The 25804-nt window shown below is 51.9% G+C and overlaps 1 protein-coding gene across 2 annotated transcripts in view; it reads left to right on the plus strand.

Annotated features, from left to right (window-relative positions):
* The window catches only part of L3MBTL1 (L3MBTL histone methyl-lysine binding protein 1), a gene marked incomplete at both ends in the record, with an annotated part of 29515 nt that continues 3711 nt past the window's right edge, over window positions 1-25804 (plus strand). Inside the window, 20 exons of one of the 2 annotated variants that reach the window (XM_082856200.1) lie at window positions 1-136; window positions 304-530; window positions 863-1004; window positions 1326-1476; window positions 1608-1743; window positions 2418-2502; window positions 10663-10751; window positions 11243-11347; window positions 12208-12343; window positions 12683-12774; window positions 14035-14186; window positions 16235-16311; window positions 16839-16924; window positions 17108-17218; window positions 17696-17810; window positions 18610-18709; window positions 18891-19088; window positions 19179-19228; window positions 23764-23921; window positions 24353-24415. In XM_082856200.1, the coding sequence (XP_082712326.1) occupies window positions 1-136; window positions 304-530; window positions 863-1004; window positions 1326-1476; window positions 1608-1743; window positions 2418-2502; window positions 10663-10751; window positions 11243-11347; window positions 12208-12343; window positions 12683-12774; window positions 14035-14186; window positions 16235-16311; window positions 16839-16924; window positions 17108-17218; window positions 17696-17810; window positions 18610-18709; window positions 18891-19088; window positions 19179-19228; window positions 23764-23921; window positions 24353-24415 (2409 nt within the window). The remainder of the gene's footprint in view (window positions 137-303; window positions 531-862; window positions 1005-1325; window positions 1477-1607; window positions 1744-2417; window positions 2503-10662; window positions 10752-11242; window positions 11348-12207; window positions 12344-12682; window positions 12775-14034; window positions 14187-16234; window positions 16312-16838; window positions 16925-17107; window positions 17219-17695; window positions 17811-18609; window positions 18710-18890; window positions 19089-19178; window positions 19229-23763; window positions 23922-24352; window positions 24416-25804) is intronic. The other variant, XM_082856201.1, reaches the window with a different exon arrangement.

The following is a 25804-nucleotide window of genomic DNA, read 5'->3' on the forward strand; positions in this document are numbered from 1 at the left end:
ATGGAGGGGCATGCGGAAATAGAGATGCTGAGGACACTGAAGGGGCCCTCCACAGGGGAGGTCAGCGTGCACCTGGTGGCCAGAGACAGCCCAGGTTCAGGCTCTCACCTGCCCGCTGCTGCCTTTATCATTCCAGGTGGGCATAGCCAGGGGTCTGGGGAAGAGAAGCACCCACATACCTGCCCAAGCAGGTGTGGGTCCTGGGGAGGAGATGATACTTTTCACCTGCCTGCACACATGCATGGCCAGATTGGGGCAGGGTCACCAGGCTCATCTGTGTCGTGTCTGTCTATCTGTTCGCAGCCAGCTCGGCCACCCTTGGTCTGACCAGCAGTGCCCTGGATGTGTCCTGCTTTCCGCGGGAGCAGATCCATGTGGGCACCTCAGAGCGAGTGGCTGGCAGCGTACCTGTCACCGCCACCGTTCTGCCACAGTTAAGCGCTGGGCCGGCGGCCAGCCCCAGCGCCAGCACAGTGCGGCTCCTGGAGTGGACCGAGGCCGCGGCCCCGCCTTCTAGGAGTGGCCTGCGTGTCAGTATCTGTGAGGATTGGGAGGGTCCAGCGAGCCGCAGCTGTGGGGCGGGGCCTGCGGGCCTGGAGGCGGGGCCTGAGGCGGAAGGTGGGGAAGCTGGCCGAGAGGGAGGATTCTGGGGGTGGGACTTGGAGTGAGGGACTCTGGGGGCGTGGCTTGGAGTGCAGACCTCCCCAAACGAGACATTTGCGGGGCCCTAGGGGCGCGGCTTATGGGGAATGGGTTCCGGGGGCGTGGCTTGCAGTGAGGCGGCTGGAGAGGGACCATGCTGACTAGGGGTGGGTCAAGGGCCAGTACAGGAGCCGTGGTCCTCTGACCCTCCGCACTCCAGTTTCAGATAAGCGAATACTCACCGCCGAACATGGTAGGAGCGGAGCAGCCCCCAAGCCCCGAGCTGCGGCGGGAAGGCGTGGCCGAGTACGAAGATGGCGAGGCCCTGGCGGGAGGTGGCGATGCGGGCCCCCAACAGCCGGGTAGGAGCCCAAGGCCCGAAGCTGGGCCCCTGTGGGAGTAGGGGGAGCCCTGAACTCCCTGAGGAGCCAAGGCCAGAGGCGTGGCCCGAGGGGGCGTGGCCCGGGTGCCAGCAGGTGTGCCCACGCCCACGGGTCGGTCTTGGGGCGGAGAAGACTGCGGGCCGGTGGGGTGGGGTGGGAGGGGAAGTAGATGGGGCTATCCAGTAGGGGAGCCCAAGGTGGGGGGACCAAAGGGGAGGCCAAGCGTGGGCTCCGAGGTGGGCGGAGCCTGAGTGTGGAAGTGATGGGTGGGAGGCCTGAGACCCTTTTGGCCCCCTGCAGAAGACCTCCCCCAGGACCCTCCAGAAGATAACCCTCAGGACCCGCCAGAGGATGATGGCACCTGCCAATGCCAGGCGTGTGGGCCTCAGCAAGGCGCTGGTCCAGATCCTGGGGCCTCCAGTGATGGCTGCCCCCAGCTGTTCCAGGAGCGGTAAGGGGGAGGGAATTCACCTCTTCTTCTCTGCCTGCGGGCCTCAAAGCCCCAAGCCTGTTCAGGGCTTAGGAGAGGGTGTGGATGGTGCAGGGTGGGTAGTTCTTTCCCTCAGGCTGCCCCTCCCTCAGGTCAGTCATAGTGGAGAACTCTTCAGGCCAGAACAACTCCTGCACCAGCGCTTCTGAGCTCCTCAAACCCATGAAGAAAAGGAAGCATAGGGAATATCAGAGCCTATCTGAGGAGGATTCGGAGCCGGAGGCCATGGTACGAAGAGGGCATGGGGAGGGGAGGGGGAGGCTAGAGGCTATACCTCAATTCCACTATCCCCTCCATTAATCCAGATCGTGGGGCTGGGCTAGAGAAGACACATAGTGACTCACTCATCATATTTTGGGGTCCCATCCTGAGTCAGATCCTGTACTTGGTTGGAGGGAAATAAATAAACCGCTCTCCTGTTTTTCTAGAGCTCCCATCTCAGTCTAGTGGCAGGGCTAAGTCACATTGACATGAATCAATAACCAAGTAGATGGGCAGGCAGATGGAAAGCTTCATCACTGGAGCCCCATCTCTGAGCCAGAGGCCAGGGAGCACAGGGCTCTAGTTGCAGAGAAGCTGGAGAAGACAGAGCATGAAAGTTCCACTGGGCAGGCAAAATTGGCACAGGGCAAGTATTTGTGTCCTCAGTTTCCCCACCTGGGAATGAGGAGAATTGTAGTCAGGCTGTGTAACTGGGGGGGGTGTGCTAATGTGAGTCTCTGCCCATGTGGTAAGGGACTGTCTGCCAGAGCTGTGTTCCTGCTGGTAGCCTAGAAGAATATCCATCTGTTTGGGGAAGAGCACCATGTGACCAGAGAGCTAGGCAGGGGCCAGGAATAGAGGCTGAGGCTTCATGCCAATCCATGAGGACAGAAAGCTGGGATCTGGCTTGCCTTCCACAGGAGAAGCAAGAAGAAGGAAAAGATTCAGAGGGACAGCCCACCACTAGCACCCCAGAAAGTGAGGAGTGGAACAGCAGCCAGCCTGGTATGATGGCCCGTGTATATATTATATTCATGTGTGGATACACCTTCGGAAGTGTGAGGCTGGGAGTGCGGGTTACCATTGTGATGGTGTGTTGTACATATACAGATAACCATAAGTTAGCACGTGTGTGACAGAGAGAATGAGAGAGACAGAGAGAGACGGTGGTTTTGGTTTGTGCATTGGTATATGTGTGTTCTTGGGGGTTATATCATGTGTGTGTTTATCCTCTTTTATCCAGTTGTGAGCAGGCCTCACAATATCCAAAGACTTGAGCAGCCTTTAATGGCAGCATGTGGTGGTGTGAGCAAGTCCGTACTGGCCATGGGTCTGACCTTGCTATTTGGGCCCCCATTCTGACCCTTCAGTTCTAAGAAAAATGGAACAAAGGTCATTCATAGTTAGCTCTGGCCCTCAGGTCTTCTCCATTACCATCTCCACATTGCCATGTGACAACAGCCAACTGGAGCCAAGTAACATTTATCACACTTATAATCACCTAGATACTGGGTAGCAATGTCTGTCTTCCTCCCTCAAAACCGAATCTCTTCTACTAAGCGTTTGTATCCCTGGTCCTTAGTCCAGAGGCTGGTGTGGAGTACACGCTCAATAAATGTGTTTGTTCAGTGGATGAATGGAGGAGTTGTATGTTGGTGCTTCCTCTTGGACCATAGCTCAGTTGCATGAGTCACTGTCTTTCCTGTCCCAGGGAGAACCAGAGAGCGAGGTCAGTTCTAGGGCATCATTCTGCCTTGATGGCTCCAGTGCCATACAGAAGAGTGCAATCTGTGTCCAGGGCTCTGAACTCTATAGTGCCTATTCCATATTTTGCCCATCTTAGCCAAACCAGATTTTCACCGCTCTCTCTTTCACCCGAGGCTGTCACATCAGAAGCCAAAGTCTTAGCTCTCATTGGTTTATGGCATCTTAAGTCTTAAATAGAGGAAGGAGTTAGTGTCTAACTGCGGTTGGCTCAACTGCTCTATCTTTCTTAAGGAAATACATTCTTTTTTTGTTTTTTGGGGCCGCACTGTGTGGCTTGTGGGATCTTAGTTTCCTGACCAGGGATCGAAGCTGGGCCATCGGCAGTGAGAGCACGGAGTCCTAACCACTGGACCTCCAGGGAATTCCCTCCCCAGGAATACATTCTTAAACCAGCATTTTTTAGCTGGTTCCTGTTGACCAGTCTAAAGTTATCTTTTGATTCATACATTTCACCATCTCAGCTGTGAACATCAGTGTGGCATTTGTTTCTGGATATTTTCTCCCTTCCGCCTTTTTTCAAGGGAAGAAGCTTTGTCAGTAGACAGAAGTTTGCATTTATGGCTAAAATCTTTTTCCACTCATTTTTGGGATCTTTTGGGAGAAGAATCTGGGGGTAGAGGTGGAGGTGGCAGGGCTGCTTGCATGTCCTGTATGTGTGGATAATCTGTATTTTATCTACATTCTATTTGGTAGTTTGATGGCTGCTACCCTATTGGATTCATGTTCTACAGACCTGACGTATCTAGTCCTGATGGAATGTTCCAATAGTTTAAGAGTTAGAACCATGTAACTCATGTACACACACTCAGCCTTCTCTCCCATATATCTCCTTCACCTTTTCAATTGTTTTGTGTGAAGCATCATTTTCTTTTTTTAAATTTATTTATTTTTTGGCTGCTTTGGGTCTTTGTTGCTGCCTGCGGGCTTTCTCTAGTTGCGGCGAGCAGGGGCTACTCTTTGTTGCGGTGCGTGGGCTTCTCATTGCTGTGTCTTCTCTTGTTGTGGAGCACGGGCTCTAGGTGCGCAGGCTTCAGTAGTTGTGGCATGTGGGCTCAGTAGTTGTGGCTCGCGGGCTTAGTTGTTCCATGGCATGTGGGATCTTCCCGGACCAGGGCTCAAACCCATGTCCCCTACATTGGCAGGCAGATTCTTAACCACTGCACCACCAGGGAAGTCCAATGAAGCATCATTTTCTAACACACCATTGCAAAAGCCTTAATAATTTATATAGTCGTTAATAGCTATTCTGATAATTTTAACAGTTACTGATATTCTCATTTCATCTCTCATCCTGCCCACATCCAGGTCAAGTATCTGCAGTGGCACTCTTTGGGGTCAACTTGTTATAGCCTTTTCAGATTCAGAGCAATGCTACAAGCATCCTGTTCTATTTCCTTATAATTACTTTAGCCATATATTTTTACCCATTTTGAATTGAGTTATTGTCTTAATTATTTGAATTAATTGTTATTAATTCTTTATATATTCTGGATGCAGGTCCTTTGTCAGATGTATATATTACAAATATTTTCTCCCAGTTTTTGGCTAGCTTTTTTGTTTTCTTCTGAATGATGTCTTTTGAGGAACAGAAAGTTTTCATTTTGATGATGTCTAACATATCCATTTTTTTACAGTTAGTGCTTTATACATATTTTTACAAGAAACAGCTTTTTTTTTTTGCCACGATGCACACCTTGTGGGATCTCAGTTCCCCGACCAGGGATCGAACTGGGCCATGGCAGTGAAAGCTAGGAATCCTAACCACTAGGCCACCAGGGAACTCCCAAGAAACAGCTTTTTAATAGGTTTATAGAGATATAATTCACATACCATATAGTCCACTCATTTGAAGTGTACAATTCAGTGGTTTTTAGTTGATTCACAGAGTTGTATAGCCATTATCACGATCAATTTTAAAACATTTTCATAACTCCAAAGAGAAACCCTGTACCCATTAATGGACATTCCCCCCAAACCACCAATTCCCATCCAGCCCTAGGCAACCACCAATCTATTTTCTGTATATGTGGATTTGCCTATTCTGGGCATTTCATATAAATGGGATCATATACATGTGGTCCTTTGTGACTGGCTTCTTTCACTTAGCACAGTGTTTTCATGGTTTATCCATGTGTAGCATGTATCAGTACTTCATCCCTTTTTTTTCCATCTCTTTTTTATTGCTGAACAATATTGTATGGATATATCACACTTTATTTATCAATTGATGAATATATATGGGTTGTTTCCACTTTGGGGCTATTATGAATAATGCTGATATGAACATCTGTGTGCAAGTTTTGTCTGGACATAAGTGTTCATTTCTCTTGGGTATATACCTAGGAGTGGAATTGCTGGGTCATATGTTTAGCCTTTTAAGGAACTGCTAGACTGTGTTCCAAAGTGGCTGTACCATTTTATATACCCACCAGTAGCATATAAGTGTTCCAGTTTATCCACATTCTCACCAAGCCTTGTTATTAACTGTCTTTTTGATTATAGCCATCATAGTGGGTATGGAGTGGTATCTCTTTGTGTGTTCTTTTTTTAAATAAATTTATTTATTTATTTGTTTGTTTGTTTTTGGCTGCGTTGGGTCTTCGTTGTTGCACGCAGGCTTTCTCTAGTTGCGGCGAGTGGGGGCTACTCTTCATTGCGTTGCGTGGGCTTCTCATTGCGGTGGCTTCTCTTTGTTGCGGAACACGGGCTCTAGGTGCATGGGCTTCAGTAGTTGTGGCACGTGGGCTCAGTAGTTGTGGCTCACAGGCTCTAGAGCACAGGCTCAGTAGTTGCAGTGCACGGGTTTACTTGCTCCGTGGTATGTGGGATCTTCCCGGACCAGGGCTTGAACCATGTCCCCTGCTTTGGCAGGCAGATTCTTAACCACTGCACCACTGGGGAAGTTCCTCTTCTTGTGGTTTTGATTTGCATTTCCCTGATGGCTAATGATGTTGAACATCTTTTCTTATGCTTGTTGGCCATTTATATATTCTCTTTGGAGAAATATTTATTCAGATCCTTGCCATTTTCAAATTGGGTATAAGAAACACGTTTCCTATCAAAATACAAGGAGTGCCATGCAGAGTTGGGGAACAAGTTGAGAATATAAGTGTGTGATTCAGTACAAGACATTGATCAGTATGCCGCTTGCAGCAGTGCCCTCTTAAATTTACATGCAAAATTCTGTGAATTGCTCATTTTCCTGGGGAGGTGGCCCATGGCTTTCATTAGATTTTGAAAAGAGTCCATTTATACTCCATAGAAACTGAGGGCTGGATAAACAGTAGAGCACAGCATTATGGAGCCCAACCTCTTGAGTCTGGTATTCCCAGGCATAGATCCCTTATACTTTTAGAACACAAGTAACAGGCTCTTCATTAAGCATTCTGTCTTAAAATGAACTGATTATGAATTGGCTAACCATGCTCTATAAGAAGTAGATAAATACAGAGATGTATCTGTAGCAATTTAAAATGAAAAGAACCAGCCAATGGTGGCATCCTGATGACTGCTTGTCATCGGTTGTTCTTGAACCATGGTACTCTGTTCTTCTCTTTACATTTTTTTGTCTTTCCTGTTGACCTTCCAGTGGAAGGTCTGGCTAGAACCATTCATTTGGGAATTATCTCTACTGAAAAAGCTGAAGCCATGCTGAAGAAGCTTCCAGAGGGAAGATGGGAGGGAAGTACTATATTGATTTCTAGGGATCCACCATTAATGAGCAGGGTTAGGGTGGGAGAAAGAAAAACCGGTAATGGAAGTAGAAGAGGCGGAAGATACAGCCAAGAAAGTACAGCAAGAAGGAAATGCTGAGATGGAACAGGTGGTTGGTAGCACATGGAGGTCAAGAGAGTTGAGTAATAAGACAAGATCATTGGATTGTGGCCCTGGTGACTCAAGAGAGCAATTTCATTAGTGTGTAGAAGTAGGCTTAAGACTGGGTGATTAAGAAGGGAATTCGTCAAAAGAATGTTAAAGTTCTTCACAATATCCCTTTATCTTTTTGAAGTCTGCAGGATATGTAGTGATATCCCTTTTAAAATTTCTCCTATTATTACGTGTGCCTTCTCTCTGTTTCTTTTTTTTCCCAGCTTTGAGAGGCCCGCGTACCAGGAAAAAAAAAAAAAAAAAAAAAAACCCTATGCTAGGTGCCAGAGATATGGCTGGGTCTTGAAGGATGAGAAGAAGATAGGAGGATGGGACAGGGTGGTGACAGAATCTCTGAGACAGAGGGATCAGCATGTGCAAAGGCACAGAGGCATGGAAATGCAGGATGAGGCTAGTTCACTAGGGGGTTTGTATGTGTGGAAAGGTATTTGGATTTTTGGTTTTTGATTGGAAATCCAAAGCCATTGAGGACCTCAAAGCAAAAAAATAACAAACTAATTTTTATTTTAGAGATATTCTGGCAACAGACTGAGTTTTAGGCACAGTAAATTAAGAGGCTCTAGGACTAGGTTCAAAACAAGAAAGACAGAGAACATGGAGAAGTGGAGATATAGTCAAGAGATAGCTAGGAGTCGGAATCAGTAGGACTCAGGCACTAAAGAATCCTGGGGAGTAAAAAAAGAAATGTAAAGGATCCCTTCCAAGCTTCCAGCTTGCATGACTGGATGAATGGTGTGGTGCTGTTGACTAGGATAGAGAATACTGAGAGGGGCAGAAGCTTTGGCAGAGAAGTTGCGAGTTTGGTTTTGGACAGCCTGACCTTGCTAAGAAAGTGCTAGCCAGGGGCGTCTAGTCTAAGGGAGCAGAAATAAGCAAAGGAACATTTCTGGAAATCAAGAGAGGATTGGTGCTACAGCCAGCCTATATGGTGCCTTTGTGCAAATTATAAAAAGGTCCCCCTTTGGAACAGACCAATTAGAAAAAGCCAACCTGTCTTCATAGCAGACTAAGCCACGTGGCCTGGCAAGGAGCCAGGCTAGATTTCAGCCCCCATTCACCCTCTTGGCTGGGCACCTATGCATGGTACACAAACGATACAAACATGCATGGGAGCTTTGGGACCTACTTGAGCTTGGGGATTTGCCTAAAGTTTCAGCCAGTTGTTCACCATGGAAAAAGGATGCAGGAAACTGGAGGAGGCTGGGGGCTTGGTCAGGGAGGGAGTCTAGTCATTACTAAAAGGTTTAGTGGTCAGGCCTCTCTCTAGTGGATTACATTTAATCTCTTTTCTCATCTGTGAAAAGGATTACTACCAGCCCTGCCTATCATGTCCAGACAATGTTAGGATTAAAGGGGACCATGTATATAAAGTCTCTGAACCATCCCTGTACCCCCAGTTTCTGGCACCAGACATGGTGCATGGGAGGTACCCCTACATGATAAAAGGAATGGTTGAGGTAGAAGGAAGTGGCGGGCGATGGTAAACTGTAAAGACGCGTTATGAGTATGAGAGAATCCAAGTAATAAAGGCCCAGGGAGGGAAGTGGCGGGGAGGATGGGAGGGTAAGGATGGGAGTGTGAGGGATGGCAGGTGAAGATGTCAGAGGTCTCTACTATGGCATGAGGGGCTTAGAGCTTGGCCATGTTGGAGTATGGCTAAAGAGAAATGAACTTGGAATGAAAGAGCCAAGGCGGGGCCGAGGTGCCTGAGATGAGGAATCTGACAGCTAATCAGCTCCTTGGCTTGTGTTATAGTTTGGGAAGAGTGAGACAAAAAGCTAGATGTCATCCACAGAGAACTGGGTGCTGTAAAGGGATTGGTAAATAGTACTGGTGATTTGAAAAAACAGGTATTATGCAGGATGATGTGGAATGCCAGTGGCCAGAAACAGCAAGGTGATGCTAAGCCTGGCATCCTGAAGCCTCCTCTCTGCCCCTCCCCCTACACCGTAAGTCCAGATGAGGACCAAGTGGGAACAGTGAGAGTTTCTTGAGGGACCGTAGTGGGTGATGTGTTCTAAGGCAGGGGTCCCCAACCCCCGGTCCGGTCTTTGGCCTGCTAGGGACTGGGCTGCAGAGCAGGAGGTGAATGGCAGGCAAGCGAGCGAAGCTTCATCTGCCGCTCCCCTTACCCCCGCATCGCTCACATGACCACCTGAACCATCCCTCCTACCCACCTCCATGGAAAAACTCTTCCACGAAACCCGGTCCCTGGTGCCGAAAAGGTTGGGGACCACCATTCTAAGGGGCGACCCAGCTTTCACTCTGGACAAAGGGGAGTTGGAAGAGCAGTGCTCTAGGTTGCTGTGTCGGTGTAGGTCTCAGAGTTTCCTGGCTTAGTTGATCTGTTGGTGAAGAAAATACCTGCTTTGGCCCATCTAGGTTAGATGGTTGGGATCTCAAGATTCAGTGGAGTGACTGGTGAACTTAGGCAGCTCCTAGGAGCCATGTACGTTCCAATTAAGGAGAAAGCTTCTTCCTGAGTGGCAAACCACTCCACACCAGAATGACCCAGAGCAATCGCCAAGCGAGCCAGAGCTGGGCAGAGCGAGAGTCCAGACCAGACGGCCTTCGTGGAGACCTAGGAAGGATCCAGTATCTCATAAGGATCTTTTACTCACAGGCTCTCACTTGCTCTTCCTGATGACCCTCTCTGGTAGACAAAGTGATCTGCATTTGACAGATGACAAAATTGAGGCACGGAAGTTTCTAGAAGAAGCTGGAGCTATTCACCCAAGCGATACGAATTGATTGTGGCAAATTTTTTCAGGCTGACGTTGGGAGCTTACCTTACATGTTGCCAGCTTTTCCCATCTTTAAAGGATGTTTCGCCTCTGTGTTGGAGGCCAGGACTCCATCTCAGGCTAAATTGAAGGTCCCACAGGGGGATTCAGCTCCCCCTCCCCAGGACCTGGAGACTCCGAGGGCTGTAGGCTCTGACCAAAGTACGTGTGTGTGAGTGTGTGTTTGTGTGCACTCTGTGTGTATGTCTGGGGTGTGTGTGTGTAATCAGTCTCTACTCTGTGGGCGCGCCAAGCACACATACATACATTTTGTCCCTGTGTGAGCCTGTCAGTCAGCGCTCAGAGGAAGAAGAATCAGGAAAAGGGGGTTTCTTCTTTCTGTGTGGTCTCTTCTGTTTCTTCCTCATTGCATGTTTTCCTCCCATCTCTCTTTTTCCTCTTCTTTCCCGCTGAGCTTAGGTGTTGCTGTGATTAAGTCCTCTGGCTCAGGATTTGTCACGCAGCTTCGTCCCTCTGTGGTTGAGACTCTAACCTCTGTTAGTCGCTCCCTAATCCGAAGTGCTTTTGCTGACAGTGGGCTGGGGTGGGACGGGGCAGACAGAATTTGGTACAGCCCGCTGTGTGCGGCACCTCATGGCTGAGTGGGACTAGAGGGCAGCTCGTAATCACAGACAAAAGTTTGTTTTGGAGGTTAAGGTAGAGTTGGGGTGGAAGATGGTATTTGAGGAGCAGCCCAGGGGTCAGGCTGTCTGTCTCCTGCCCACAGCCTCCGGGGAGAAGAAGGAAGGCTGGTCGTGGGAATCCTACCTTGAGGAGCAGAAGGCCATCACTGCCCCCGTCAGCCTCTTCCAGGACGTGAGTCACATACTTTCCTCCTAGGAGGAGCTTGTCTTCCCAGTCCAGGGACTCACCACCAAACTCAGGCCTTCTGGTGTTTTCTGTGTCTGACCTCCCTCAAAGGACTTGCACAATGGAAGGTGGAAAGACTCGTTAGGGGCCCAGAGTAGAAAAGGGCTCACTGTAAGGGGCTTCCTCGGTGGGAAGAAATAGGGGAGTGGGGCCCAGGCTCACCCGTCACTGGGCCTGCAGACTTTTGAATTCTGGTGCTTTCTAATCAATTCTGATCTTTCCATGACTTGGGTAAGAGAGCCCTGAAATCCATCGTTCGAGGGACCTAGGAGCTAGTCCGTCCTGCTTTGGATCCCTGCACTAAAGATGCCCAAATAAGTTACCCCTTTGGTAGAACTGGGCGGGTGGAGCCCAAAGGCAGTTCCTTTGCCCCGCGCGCACTAAGCAAGGGTAAGGCTGGAGGGAAGCTGAGCCCTTTTCCATCTGTGCATTGACAGTACCAGGTGGTCACTCATAACAAGAATGGCTTCAAACCGGGCATGAAGTTGGAAGGCATCGACCCTCAGCACCCAAGCATGTACTTCATCCTCACCGTGGCTGAGGTGAGCTGAGGCTGGCACCCCCATCCTGGTGATGCCTCTCAGGATGGCTTGAAGGAGCCAGCCAGGGGCACGGAGGGCCCGGACTCAGACGAGGGGGGCACTGCACTGCCCTCAGAAAGGGGAGGGGAAGGCGCAGAAAGCTAAACATCGGACAGAAATCAGGCGAAGGGTCGGGGTGGTGATGTTACTGAGGAGGAGCGCTCCTGAGGGCGGGGATGGTGGCTCGAGTCCAACAAGGTCCTTGTCCTCTTAGGGGCTCACCGTTGTGTGGGAATCAGCCAGATAAACGGCCACAGCCCACAGGGGAGATGACAGATGTGAGCAGGGGGGCACTGAGGGGACAGGAGCGGCTTCAGAGAGGAAGGGCCTCCATTGCTGAGTCTCGAGAGATGAGTTGTGAATGAATAGGATGTTCCAGGCACAAGAGGCAAAGCGAGCGGAAGCACTGAGGCATGGAATGCCACGTTCAAGGGCGCCGTGCTCAAGGAGCCGCCATCAGCTTGCTGAGGTCTGAGCAGTGAGAGAAGGTAGCAGAAGGAAAGGTCCCTGGGGGCCCTGAGCAGGCCTGAGCCTTGGTCACTGCCCTTGGGATTCTATCCAGGGTTCAGAGGGGCCAGAGAGTGCCTTAGAATCTACCTGTCTTGTGCCCAGAGCTCAGGGCTCATGAGTATGTGAACCATCCTCATTGCAGGATGGGAGGGTGTGGGGCAAAGTGCAGGATGCAGGGAAACCTGGGGGTGAGGAGAGGTGGAGTGGGGAACCTGCTAGCGCCAGAGCCCCTGAGACACCAGGCTGGGCCAGGAGAGGTGAGGGAAGGGGAGTGCAGCGACTGCTTCCCTCCCTCCCCATCGTGGGGCCAGGTATGTGGCTACCGCCTACGTCTGCACTTCGATGGGTATTCCGAGTGCCACGACTTCTGGATCAATGCCAGTTCCCCTGACATTCATCCCGCTGGCTGGTTCGAGAAGACGGGGCACAAGCTGCAGCCCCCCAAAGGTAAGGCCTAGCTGGGTTGGTCCCAGTGAGGCAGTGAGCCTCCCAGACCTGCCCCCACCCCTTCCTGTTGGTAGCTCCTTCCCTGTTCCCATTGCACAGCCAGCCTCTCTGCATCTCATCCTGCTAGGCCTCGGCCCCAGGGCTTCTGCTTTGCCCTTGCCCTTTGAGCGGACGTCCACCCAGGTTGTGTTCTGCTTCGGCAGGGGTTCCCTGGGCAGGTTCTCGAGGCTTGTGGGGTCCTCAGGCCTGCCTGATTCTGCTGCTTCAGTGTGGGGTGCGCCCGCCATGGCCCAGCCTCTGTCTGCACGGTGCTCTGTTCTTCCCCTCCGAGGGGCCCAGGTTACAAGGAGGAGGAGTTCAGCTGGAGCCATTACCTGCGCAGCACAAGAACCCAGGCTGCCCCCAAGCACCTGTTTGTGAGCCAGAGCCACGTGAGTGCCCCTGAGTGAGCGGACATTTGCCTCCCAGGATAGAGTCACTGCAGCCGGCCAGGCTCTCTGACTCAGCAGACAAGCACTCATCTCCTGGTGCCCCCAGCTGGGCTCTGGTCCTCACCAGATGGGAGGGGCCCACTGGGCAGGCCCAGGGCAAGAGGAGGAAGCCGATTACGGGGTTCCCCCAGTTCCCTCCCTCCTCCCTACCACTGAAATCCTTTCCTCCGCACATCCCCCTCTGAGCCTGGGCACTGAGGCGTCATTCTTCTTTTTGGCTTGGGTTTCTCTGCAGTTCTTGGTGTCAGGTCCAAGCCTGTATTGTGGGAGTGGCTTTTTCCTTCCTTTTGACCAACATTGAGGCTTTCCCATTTGGTTCCAACACTCACCCCTTGTCTTTCTCTCTGTTCAAGGCAGCCGGCAACTTTATCCCGCAGCTAAAATATCTCCTAATCCCAAGCAAAAGGTTTGAGAGATATATAGGGAACTCCCAGTACAACTGTTACCATATGGAAAGCCCAGGGTCCCCGTGGGCCAGGGGCTGTACCATGCTGTCCAGGAACGGGCAGGCACCCCCAGCCCCAGTCCAGCCCCAGAGATCATACTTAGAGGTTCCCGTGTGACCGGTGGGCTTCTACCAGCTATTGTGATGGGGGATGCAGATTTTTAAATCAAACTGTTTAAGTCCTGTCCCCACCATCGGCCAGCTTTGTGGTCCTGGGCAAGTCACTTAATTTATAAAATGGGGGTGATAATACCCATGTCCCTAGGGCTGTGGTAAAGATTGAGGGAGGTGATGGTTTTTGGAGTTCATGCCCGACACGTGGCACGTGCCTCCCTGCCCTGCCCCCGCCGCTCCCTGCCTCACATGTCAACTCCTCTTTCTCTGCCACCCCTCTGTGGACCCACCTGCCTCAGCCCAAGCTGGGCCAGGCTCGTCTGGGGAGGGGAGGCTTGTGCTCAGCCTGGCAGACTCTTTGGGTGAGTGTGTAGCCTCGTGTTAGTCAGTCATCTTCTGCCACAGTGAGGCTTCCTCTGAGAGTCCCTTGGAGGCCAGAATTTCCTGAGTGGCTCAGGGCTGAGGTTGGTGATTCTGCCCTGGAGGGACCCTCTTTCTCAGCCTCTTTGTCCCGCCCTCCTCCCTGCCCACCCACCAGGCATGACCCCCAGGGAACCTACTCCTCTTCCTTTGCCGGTGGGTCCTGGGCCAGCACAAGCCAGCCTGGGCCTGGCCGTGGCAGCCCCTCTTCTTGCCCCCAGAGTCCCCCACCCCTGGGCTTCCAGGTGGGCATGAAGCTGGAGGCCGTGGACCGCATGAACCCATCCCTCATCTGTGTGGCCAGTGTGACCGACGTGGTGGACAGCCGCTTCCTGGTGCACTTTGACAACTGGGATGACACTTATGACTACTGGTAGTGGGAGGACCCAGACTTGGCCCTGGGGTTGGGGACGGGGATGGGGAGGGGATGGCGGGGGCGGGAGGCTTCACATAGACCCAGCCCAGCCCTGACATATTGCTCGGGGGACAATTGACTGCCCTGTGGATTTGATCTACATCACTTATTAATTATGACGGCAATTAAATATTTCATCTAAAAGTACCAAGGTTAAGATGAGCAAACCCCTGTGACCCATGATTGTCCCTGAGATATTAAGGTGCTGTTAGCGTTTTTAGTTACTGTTGGAATTTTCTGACTTTCTCACCTCATCTGTCTCACTCTCACTCAGAAGTAACATGAGGGTGTGCCCTGTCGCCATGATCTCGTAGGATAGCAGATTTAGGACCTCGAAGTTTCATCTGGGACAGTGAATAATTCTTTTTTTTAATTTTTATTTTATTTATTTTTTTATACAGCAGGTTCTTATTAGTCATCCATTTTATACATATTAGTGTATACATGTCAATCCCAATCTCCCAATTCATCCCAACACCACCACCCCCCGCCACTTTCCCCCCTTGGTGTCCATACATTTGTTCTCTACATCTGTCTCTCTATTTCTGTCCTGCAAACCGGTTCATCTGTTCCATTTTTCTAGGTTCCACATATATGTGTGGATACACGATATTTGTTTTTCTCTTTCTGACTTACTTCACTCTGTATGACAGTCTCTAGATCCATCCACGTCTCTACAGATGACCCAATTTTGTTCCTTTTTATGGCTGAGTAATATTCCATTGTATATATGTGCCACATTGTCTTTATCCCTTCGTCTGTTGATGGACATTTAGGTTGCTTCCATGACCTGGCTATTGTAAATAGTGCTGCAATGAACATTGGGGTGCATGTGTCTTTTTGAATTATGGTTTTCTCTGGGTATATGCCCAGTAGTGGGATTGCTGGGTCATATGGTAATTCTATTTTTAGTTTTTTAAGGCCCCTCCATACTGTTCTCCCTAGTGGCTGTATCAATTTACATTCCCACCAACAGTGCAAGAGGGTTCCCTTTTCTCCCCACCCTCTCCAGCATTTGTTGTAGTAGATTTTCTGTTGATGCCCATTCTAACTGGTGTGAGGTGATACCTCATTGTAGTTTTGATTTGCATTTCTCTGATAATTATGATGCTGAGCAGCTTTTCATGTGCTTCTTGGCCATCTGTATGTCTTCTTTGGAGAAATGTCTGTTTAGGTCTTCTGCCCGTTTTTGGATGGGGTTGTTTGTTTTTTTAATATTGAGCTGCATGAGCTGTTTATATATTTTGAGATTAATCCTTTGTCCATTGATTCGTTTGCAAATATTTTCTCCCATTCTGAGGGTTTTTTTTTGTCTTGTTTGTAGTTTCCTTCCTTTGCTATGCAAAAGTTTTTAAGTTTCATTAGGTCCCATTTGTTTATTTTTGTTTTTATTTCCATTACTATAGGAGGTGGATCAAAAAAGATCTTGCTGTGATTTACTTCAAAGAGTGTTCTTCCTATGTTTTCCTCTAAGAGTTTTATGGTGTCTGGTCTTACATTTAGGTCTCTAATCCATTTGGAGTTTATTTTTGTGTATGGTGTTAGGGAGTGTTCTGATTTCATTCTTTTACATGTAGCTGTCCAGTTTTCCCAGCACCACTTATTGAAGAGACTGTCTTTTCTCCATTGTATATCCTTGCCTCCTTTGTCATAGATTAGTTGACCATAGGTGCGTGGGTTTATCTCTGGGCTTTCTATCCTGTTCCATCGATCTATATTTCTGTTTTTGTGCCAGTACCATATTGTCTCGATTACTGTAGCTTTGTAGTATAGTCTGAAGTCAGGGAGTCTGATTCCTCCCGCGCCGTTTTTTTTCCCTCAAGACTGCTTTGGCTCTTCGGGGTCTTGTGTCTCCATACAAATTTTAAGATTTTTTTGTTCTAGTTCTGTAAAAAATGCCACTGGTAATTTGAGAGGGATTGCACTGAATCTGTAGATTGCTTTGGGTAATAGAGTCATTTTCACAAGATTGATTCTTGGGACAGTGAATAATTCTTGCCTTTCAGGTGTGATCCCAGCAGCCCCTACATCCACCCAGTGGGTTGGTGCCAGAAGCAAGGAAAGCCCCTCACCCCTCCACAAGGTGACCCTGCAGCCTGAGCCAAGCCCCCCTCTCCCTGGTCCCCTACCAGTATCTCATTAGCTGGGTCTTTAGGGGGCAGGGGGAGGGGATAGATGTGGCCTGGAGCCTTAGCTTCTTTGCCTGGGAGTTGAGAACCCTCTGATCTTAGGAGAGGCCTGTCAAGCCCTGACTCTGTTAAGGTTGAAGGGAAGAAAGTTAGTTGACCCCCCCCTCAGCAGGCGAACAGGAGTCCAGAGCAACGAAAGTGTATCCTTCCCTGTCGGGGTGTTACGCTGGCCCACACGCAGTAGGGGTTCAGATGGGACCGGGGCTGGAGCAGCAGAGCCAAGGAGGGGGTTAGGGGCCAGGGTTCCCAGAAAGCCCTGTGAGCTGTGAGGTGGTGTGCTTGCTTCTGCCTGGCACCCCCCTGCCTCAGGAGCCCCCTGTCCACGGGCCTTTGTCCTTTCCATGCCCCTGGTCCTGCTTGGAGGGGAGAGCTCCCCCAGTACACCTGGGTGCCTAGACATTGCGCTCATCCTCTCCTCCAGACTACCCAGACCCTGACAGCTTCTGTTGGGAGAAATATCTGGAAGAAACTGGGGCCTCTGCTGTGCCCGCCTGGGCCTTCAAGGTGGTGAGTCATCTCTCCCCGCCCCGAGCTGAGCTCGGGAAGGCGAGGAGCCCTCGGCCAGCCAGGATGGGGCCCTGGCCTCCCCCTTTGGCTGTGGTTTCCCCAGGCACAGCACCTGGGCTCCCCTCTTGGGGATTCAGCTCTGCTGAGCTGGGCCTCGGCCTGAAGGCTGCTGTCCCCCCGCAGCGACCCCCGCACAGCTTCCTGGTCAACATGAAACTGGAGGCCGTGGACCGCAGGAACCCAGCCCTAATTCGTGTGGCCAGCGTGGAGGATGTTGAGGACCATCGGATAAAGGTGGCTCTGGGCTCCTTGGGCTGGGGGAGTGGACAGGCCAGTTGGGCAGGGCTCCTGTAGGCTGGGTTGAGGTCAAGGGCATGGCATGAGCCAGACTTGAGGGAGGCTGTGCGTTGCAGGGAAGGGAGCTCTGAACCTGAGGCCGAAGATCTTGGGTCTCAGTCTGGCCTCATCTGTGACTGACTTTTGTGAGTCTGGACAAGTCACGTCCCCTCTCTGAGCCTATAAAATGGGCCTAATAATCCTTGTCCTATCCAAGGATTGATGGGAGATGCCACTAACTTAAAGGGTGAAACCCTTGGGAAGTGTGGTGGCCAAGAGAGACTACTGTGGGGTGGGCCCCTCGGTTCTTCCAATCCAGGATCTTGCTTCTGACGGGCCCCAGGGATGGGGAGAGCCTCCTGGAGCCTGGAGGACCTCCCGGCTGAGCTGGGCTCCACGAGGAGCACCTGACCTCCAAGGGTCTTTCCTCCCCAGCTCCACTTTGATGGCTGGAGCCACGCCTATGACTTCTGGATCGATGCCGACCACCCTGACATCCACCCCGCGGGCTGGTGCTCCAAGACGGGGCATCCCCTGCAGCCTCCTCTCCGTGTGTACCCCTGGGGCCCTCTGGCCCTCTCCTCCTGATGTCCGGCCCTGCCCCCGAGCTCTGGCACCCCTCCCCCTTCTATAGCATGCCCACAGTGAGCTCTGGGGCCCCTCATCCTCCCCACCTCAGGGGTCTTTGCTACACATAGCAGTGCCTCTGGCCTCCCCAGTTTGCTGGGTTTGGAGCCTGGAGGTGTGAAGGGCCAAGCTCACTTGGGAGCATATGCTTAGGAGGCAGTTGTACCCCTGGGGAGTTCTCCCAGCGAATAGCAGAGCCACGCCGAGCATGCGCTGTGTTTGCTAAGGCAGTGTGGCTCCCTCAGTCAGATCCTGGGCCCCTCAGCAGGCAGGGTTAGAGGTCACCCACGTCTGTTGCACGTGTGGTGTTGATTCTTCTTGATTGTTCTCTGCACATGGGCAGAGCCTAAAAAAGGTCACCAAAGTCTCGGGGGTAAAACGGAGAAACAAGAATAACATGCAAATCTGCCTGACGTGGCTTTCCGGGGCAGCTGTGCCCACACCGGCCCTGAGTTGCTATCCCCAAGGGTTCTCCTCCTTCCAGAGAGTATGGCCTGCAGGTTTCCACAGAGAATATGAGAGCCAAGCCCTCATTCCGCCAAGAGGGGCTGACATCCATATCCACCCAGGAAGTGGTGTCCCAGCCTGGTTCAGGGCCCCTTGCACCTGGGGAACTGGTTCCTAGTCAGGGAGCTGACCTTCCCTGCCCTGCATGACTCCTCTCCCAGCCCCGCCCCCACCGCCAGGGCCCTGTGCTGACCCTTTTCTTCCTGCCCCTCCAGGACCCAGAGAGCCCAGCTCTGCCTCCCCTGGGGGCTGTCCCCCTCTCAGCTGTCGAAGCCTGCCACAGACCAGGACCTCCAAGTACAGCTTTCACCACCGGTGAGTGAAGGGCTCCTGCTAAGAGACCCTCGGGCATTGTTGCTCAGAGAGGGTCTGTTTTATACCCACTGTGGGTGGCCGACCAGGGCCCACCCAGCCGCTCTCCTAATGGGGCCAGGGTTGGGAAGAGCTAAGTGGGAACTATCAGTTTCAGCCCATCGTAAGCCTTCTTCTTCTCCAGAAAGTGCCCCACTCCTGGTTGTGATGGCTCTGGCCACGTCACAGGCAAGTTCACAGCCCACCACTGCCTCTCGGGCTGCCCGCTGGCCGAGAGGAACCAGAGCCGGCTGAAGGCAGAGCTGTCCGACACGGAGGCCTTGGCCCGTAAGAGGAACTTCTCGGGCTTCTCCCTAAGGAAGAAGCCTCGCCATCACAGCCGGTGCGGACGGCAAGGGTGCAGGGCCTCGAGTCCTCCTGGGCCAGCCCAGGCCCTGATTCCCTGCCATGGACCTGGTCCCTCTCTCTCCAGGATCGGACGCCCTCCAAAGTATCAGAAGATCCCACAGGAAGATTTCCCGAGTGAGTCCTGGGCCATTTATTCCTGTGTCCTCCGCCGCGTTCACAATGAGTACTTAGTAATTGGTGGGAGGAGTCACCAGGGGTGCCCAGAGCCGGAGAAGCTGGCAGGCAGGCCACCTCTGCATTCGAGATACTTGGGGATACAGAGCAGTGGCAAGACCACAGGGTAGGGCCTTGAGCGACCTCGGATTCCAGCCCCTTTTCATCCCTGGTTTTGCTGTGATTTTCCAGGAAAGGCGCAGAGCCTCTCTGGACTTCTGGTTCACTGTAAGGTGGGATGATGCCTCCAGCTCTGCTTTTCTCAATCTAGGCTTCCAGGGAGGGAGGCCATGGCTGTCACTTTCTAGCTGTGTGGCCTTGAGCAACTTAGTTAACATCTCTGAGCTTCAGTTTCCTCATTTGAAAACATGAATAATATCTGCCTTTCCGGTGTCAATTACCTGAAATAATAGTGGCTACTTTGCTGTTTATTGAGCACCTACTATGGGCCCAGCACCATTTCAGATGCTTTACCTATACCGTTGCTGACTCTCACAAGTGGTCTGTAACACAGATGTCATTCTCTCCTGAGAGAAGAGGAGTGAGAGGTTGGTAGAGTGAGGTCATTTGCCCAAGGTCATTCGCCTCATAAGGGGCTGAGCTGGGCTTCAAACTCAGGTCTGACTTCTCCTGCTATCGCTGCTGGTACAACAGACGTAAATTATCTGACCCACACGTCAGTTCACTTTTCCACCTCCTTTGTCTTAACTTGGCGGCAGCAGCCAAGTACCACAGACTGGGTGGCTTCAACAGAAGTGTACTTTCCCACACTTCTGGAGGCTGGAGGCCCAAGCTCAAAGGATCAACAGGTTTGGTTTCTTCTGAGGCCTCTCTCCGTGGCGTACAGACAGCCACCTTCCTGCTTGTGTCCCACGTGGTCTTTGCTCTATGCCTGTGTGCCCCCAGCTGTCTCTCCATGTCTCCAAAATTCCTTTTCTTATAAGGATACCAGACAGATTGGATTAGGGTCCACCTTATCAGCCTCATTTTAACTTAATCACCTCTTTAAAGGCCCTTTCTCCAAATACAGTCGCATTCTGAGGTACTGGAGATTAGAGCTTTCACATATCAATTGAAAGGGGCATGGGACACAGCTCAAGCCCATGGCTCCAAGGGGAGGGACAAGGTGACCGAGCCTTCCACTGCGTGATGACTTCATCTATATCTTCAGCCACTGGCATAGGTCCTGATACACAGCAGGGATGCTGGAGACCTTGTTTCAGTTGAGTTGAATGCGCATCATTTTTTTTGTTAGATAGATAATTTTTTTGGCCACGCCTGGGGGCACATGGGATCTTAGTTCCCCGACGAGGGATCGAACCTGGGCCCCTTGCAGTGGAAGCACAGAGTCCTAACCACTGGACCGCCAGGGACTTCCCTGAATGCACATCACTTTAAGGCAAGAAGAGACTTTGAGAAATCACCTGGATCAATGCACAATTTCTGGGCAGGACCCAGGCTATTCCAGTTCTTCAGGAACAGTCTCTGTAACCCGGGCAGTATTAGCACAGAGATTTAAAGCACAACCTCAAGGCAGACTGCCTTTTACATGCTGTGACAGCTTGAGCAGAAGCCACCTCTCCGAGCCTCAGCTTCCTCATCTGTAAAATGCTAATAATAATAGTGCCAATCTTAAAAGGTGGTGAGAGGCTTAAATGAGGTGGTCCATGTGAAGTGCTCAATAACCTGCGGGAATCATTAGTCCTGATGTCTTGCCTGACTCCCTCTTGCTGCTGTTCCATACTGTTTCCTCTTGGTAGAAACAGAAGGCAATTCCCGCAGCCTCAGGCCTGAGTGAGGCGGGTCTTGGCCTGCCTCCCGGCCCTCAGAGTGGGGACTTTCAGAGATGGGACTGCCGTGGGCACCTCTTCTATCCCATCCTGGTACACCTTGTTGGCTTCCATGTTCGGACTGCCAGGGGGCTCTTGCCTACTGTGTTCATTCCAGAATTATCCTGAGAACTCTTCCCACAGACTGAGGCTGTGGCCCAGATTGGACAGGGAAGGATTCACCCAAGGCCTGAAGCACTTCAGGGACAGGGTGGGGGACAGAGCCCAGGCCTCTGACCTCTGGGCAGAGCTCCCCATTCCACCAGCTGGCTCTCCCAGAGGGGACACTTGTCACTCTGGATTTCGTTCCGGAGGAGTCTTCTCACGCATCCGTGGGTAGATCTCCTCCCTGTGGGTTTGCTGGGAAACAGCTCCCTGGGGGAGACCGCCTGGAGAGGACAGGCCTCAGCTGTGCTCACTCTGTTCGCAGGGCCATTCACGCCCCATGAGTGTCAGCTGTTGGAAGGAATGAGGAAACAGCAGTGATTTCCTTACCCAACCAGTTTATTTACAGATGGAGAAACTGAGGCCCATGTTAAATGACCTGCCCAGGACTAAAGAGCAAGTTAGTAAGGAACTAACCCCATTTCCTGATTCTGAGTCCAGTTTGTGTTTTCTATTATACTGCATTAACCCCACTGCCTCCCGCACCGTGGTTCCCCTGCCTTTCCGCAGTGCCTATTCAGCACACCGTTATTAACCTCCAATAATAATAGTGCTATAGACTGAACGTTTGTATCCCCCCCAAATTCATATGTTGAAACCTAATCCCCAGTGTCACGGTATTTGGGGTGGGGCCTTTGGGAGGTGATTAGGTCATGAGGATGGAGCCCTTGAGAATGGGATTAGTGCCCTTATAAGAGACCCCTTGCCCCTTCTGCCATGTGAAGACGCAGTGAGAAGATGGCAGCCTGTGGGTCAGGAAGCAGACCTTCACCAGATATCGAATCTGTTGGTGCCTTGATCTGGGACTTCCAGCCTGTAGTACTGTGAGGAATACATTTCTGTTGCTTTTAAGCCAAAAAAAAAAAAGAACAAGAGGAGCTGTTTCTGACCTGCAGCTAGATGTTCTGCAGTTAGATAAGATATCACGGGTGCCTGCAAAAGCTCCTGTCCTGTGCTCTGGGGAGGAAAGATACGGAGCAGCACAGCTCCCAGATGCCTCGCCAGCGTACACGGAGCACCAGACACAGGGCTTCAGAGAGGGGCACCTGGTGGACAGGAGGCCAGACCTGAGGGCAGGTAAATGAAGTGCTGGTGGCAGTAGCTGTCACAGGAGATCCGGGGTGCACCCCAAATGGGTTTGGGCTGATGAGCAGAGAGGCCGCAGGCAGGCTGAGTTACAGAAGAACAGTCAGTGGGGCTGGAAACGGGGTCCCAGAGACTCTGAGGGTGATTGTGAGGTGCAAGGAGTCAGGGTGAAAGGCTGACGCGAAGAGGAGGGATGCAAGGACAATGTGATGAGCAGGGTGGGCCTGCAAGAGGAGGGCAGTGGGGGGCCGCATTCACGAGAGTCTAGAGTTACCACCTGAACAGGATAGAGCCAGCTGTCTTGGATTCTGGGCAGAGGCAGGGCAAGCCCTATGGGACAGTGGCCGTGTGGCCCATCCAAGGCAGGTAAGGTGGGTAGGGACCAGGTTTGCCAGAGTGGCCAGAAGTAGATGAAGTCCAAGCAGACAGCCACCAAGCCTGGCCAAAGAGGAAGCCAGGTAGAACAGGGTCACTCACCAAATCGAAGAGCCGCTTGGAGGCTGGAGTCGGGAGCCAGGGGTTCCAGGAACAGATCAGGAAGCAGAGGGACAGGCAGCATGCCGAGTGGGTCAGGGGTCACCCCAGATGTGCCTGAGTAGACCGGGGTCTGGTGCGCAGAGAATAAACTAGACCCGGCTGGGGACGTAGTGGAGAGGAGTGGAGCTTGAGACAGAGGCAGCAGGTAGCAGGTGCGTGTCAGGCTGGGCAGGCTGATCCTGACTCTCAAACAGGATCCCCCTGAGGCTGCAAGAATGGGGGCCCAAAAGGACTTAGGAGAAGGAGGACAAGCAGAATGGACTTTTTTTTTTTCTTTTTTTTTGCGGTACGCGGGCCTCTCACTGTTGCGGCCTCTCCCGTTGTGGAGCACAGGCTCCGGACGCGCAGGCTCAGCGGCCATGGCTCATGGGCCCAGCTGCTCCGTGGCATGTGGGATCTTCCCGGACCGGGGCACGAACCCGTGTCCCCTGCATCGGCAGGCGGACTCTCAACCACTGCGCCACCAGGGAAGCCCCAGAATGGACTTTTGATGTCTGGGCTGAGGTTGCTTGGATGTTGGGGGCCGTTTTGATGCAAGGTATCTAGTGGTGTTTCTGGGATGCTGCAGCAGATCCAGGAGAGAAGAGTATCCTCGAAGGGCCCAGGGTGATGCAGCCTCAGAAGGATGGGGGTGGGGTCATCCTACACAGTCTGTAACGTGAGGAACCCACTTTACCCCAAGGGGCGAGCCCTGGATGAGGAGTCAGGAGATCTGGATCACCCTCTTGGCTCTGCAGGGCTATCCGAAAGGGGCCATGGTCCTGCCCACTCTGCCAGCCAGTCTCTCAGGTGGCCTGGGGATGAGAGGGCTTCAGAGACCAGGTTAGCCTTCGGCCTTGGCCGCCAGCCTCTGCTTCTGCCTCTGCCTCTGCCTTCCAGCACTGACCACTGACGTCATGCACCAGTCCCTCTTCATGTCGGCCCTGTCGGCCCACCCCGACCGGTCACTGTCAGCGTGCTGGGAGCAGCACCGCAAGCTCCTACCAGGAGTGGCGGGCATCTCGGCCTCGACAGTCGCCAAGTGGACCATCAATGAGGTGAGGACCCCTCCCTCTTCCTCCTCCTCTGCTTTGCCCTCACCGCACCCTGGCAGGAGGGCTCAGGAAAGGCCCCTGTCGGGCAGAGGCCCACACTGCTCCTGACTCAACCTCCTGCGGTCCACAGTCCCTCCCAGCTGCTCAGTGGGGGCCTTGGGGGCGACTGAGGGACTGTCTGATAGGCCCATCCTAGTGCACGGGGAGGAGGGCGTGCTGCTAGTCTAGCAGGAGAGACAGACTCAGGCCTGGGCCTCGGGAGCAAGGGGCCCCACCTCGCTCACTCAGCAGCACAGAGATGCAAGATCCTCTTAGGCTGATTAGAAAAAGCAACACTGCCATAGCCCAGGAGGCACCAAGGCCGGGTAGGCCGGCCTCCTCCCTCCTCTCCCAAGCCCCGTCGCCTTGGCAACACATCTTCTTTGGTTTCCAAGGTCTTCGGCTTTGTTCAGACCCTGACAGGTTGTGAGGACCAAGCACGGCTCTTCAAAGATGAGGTAAGGTGCAAAGCGCAGGGTGGGGACAGAGGAGGGTCACCATCGTTGAGATAGCAGGATGCAGGAGCCCTCCCCAGCACTGCCCCCAGCTAGAGAGGGCCCTCTGTCGTCCCACCTAGGGGGACCAGTCATAGTGACCCACGTCTCTGGGAAAAATCTGGTACACACCATGGCCCAGCTTGGGAACCAAACCCTCTGTTCAGACCGTCCTCAGGAAGGGAAACCATCCTGGAAACAGGATTCCATTCACAACAGAAATTGTGCTCTCTGCTCGAACTTTTGTTTTCCAAACTTAGCTTCCTCAATGGCAGTCAATTAAAGTGTATTTTGATTGGCACAGCTATTGCCATTTACTGCAAGGATCCTAACACACACTTAAAATTAAGACCCAAAAGCTTACCACAGTTGAGAAGCAGTGAACTGTAGGTGAAAGACCACTAGTTTTGTGGACAGGTGGATTTGAATCCTAGTTCTGCTGGTTGGAGCTCTTTTGAGTCTGCATCTTCTCATCTGTGAGATAGAGGTGGGGAGTTCCCTGGTGGTCTAGTGGTTAGGATTTGGTGCTTTCACTGTCATGGCCCAGGGTCAATCCCTGATTGGAGAACTGAGATCCCATAAGCCATGCAGCATGGCCAAAATAATAGAGATAAAATGGGTATAATGATGACTGCCTCGCAGGGCCATGTGAGCGCTGGAAATGATGAGTGGATCACTATACCAGAATGTCTAGTGTGACTATATCATCAGCATCTATATTATTATCTACCAATGCTGTAGAGTAATATACAGATCACATCACTATAGCCACATGCCTGATACAGGGAGAGCTCAATCCATGGTGTTTCTGGCTTTCAATGTGTAGTTGTCCTCAAATAAAGAGCTTTATCGTGACTCGCCTAATTCGTAGAGTTTGAAATTGGAAGGGACCTTTCAGTTCGTTTAGGTCTTCCTTCCAAAGAATACACATACCCCCCTTAACCCAAGAGAGCGTGGTTTCAGCTCCCCATAGATGCCACCTCCAGGTCAGGTGCCCAGGAGAAAGAAGTATATTCCTCTTTCCCTGGAAGAATCTCTTTGTCCAGGCCCAACACAGCCAGTTTCTTCATTGACCCTTGGGTGGTGGCGCTCCCAAACTCCTCCCCACTCTGGGTGCTTGCCTTCCGGGTTGATGGTCTTCTTATCAGAATGTGTCTATGCCCCAAGCTTCAGGTGCCGTCTGACCAACACAGAACACACTGGGCTGCTGCTCCCCTGTATGTCTGATGCTTTTGTTTTTAAAAAGACTTTATTTTTTTTTAGAGCAGTTTTAGGTTCAAGGAAAATTGAGAGGAAGGTACAGAGAGTTCCCACGTACCCCCTGCCCCCTACACATGCACAACCTCCCCCATT

Source organism: Leucopleurus acutus (assembly GCF_964270905.1).
Source record: "Leucopleurus acutus genome assembly, chromosome: 16".
Classification (NCBI taxonomy): domain Eukaryota; kingdom Metazoa; phylum Chordata; class Mammalia; order Artiodactyla; family Delphinidae; genus Leucopleurus; species Leucopleurus acutus.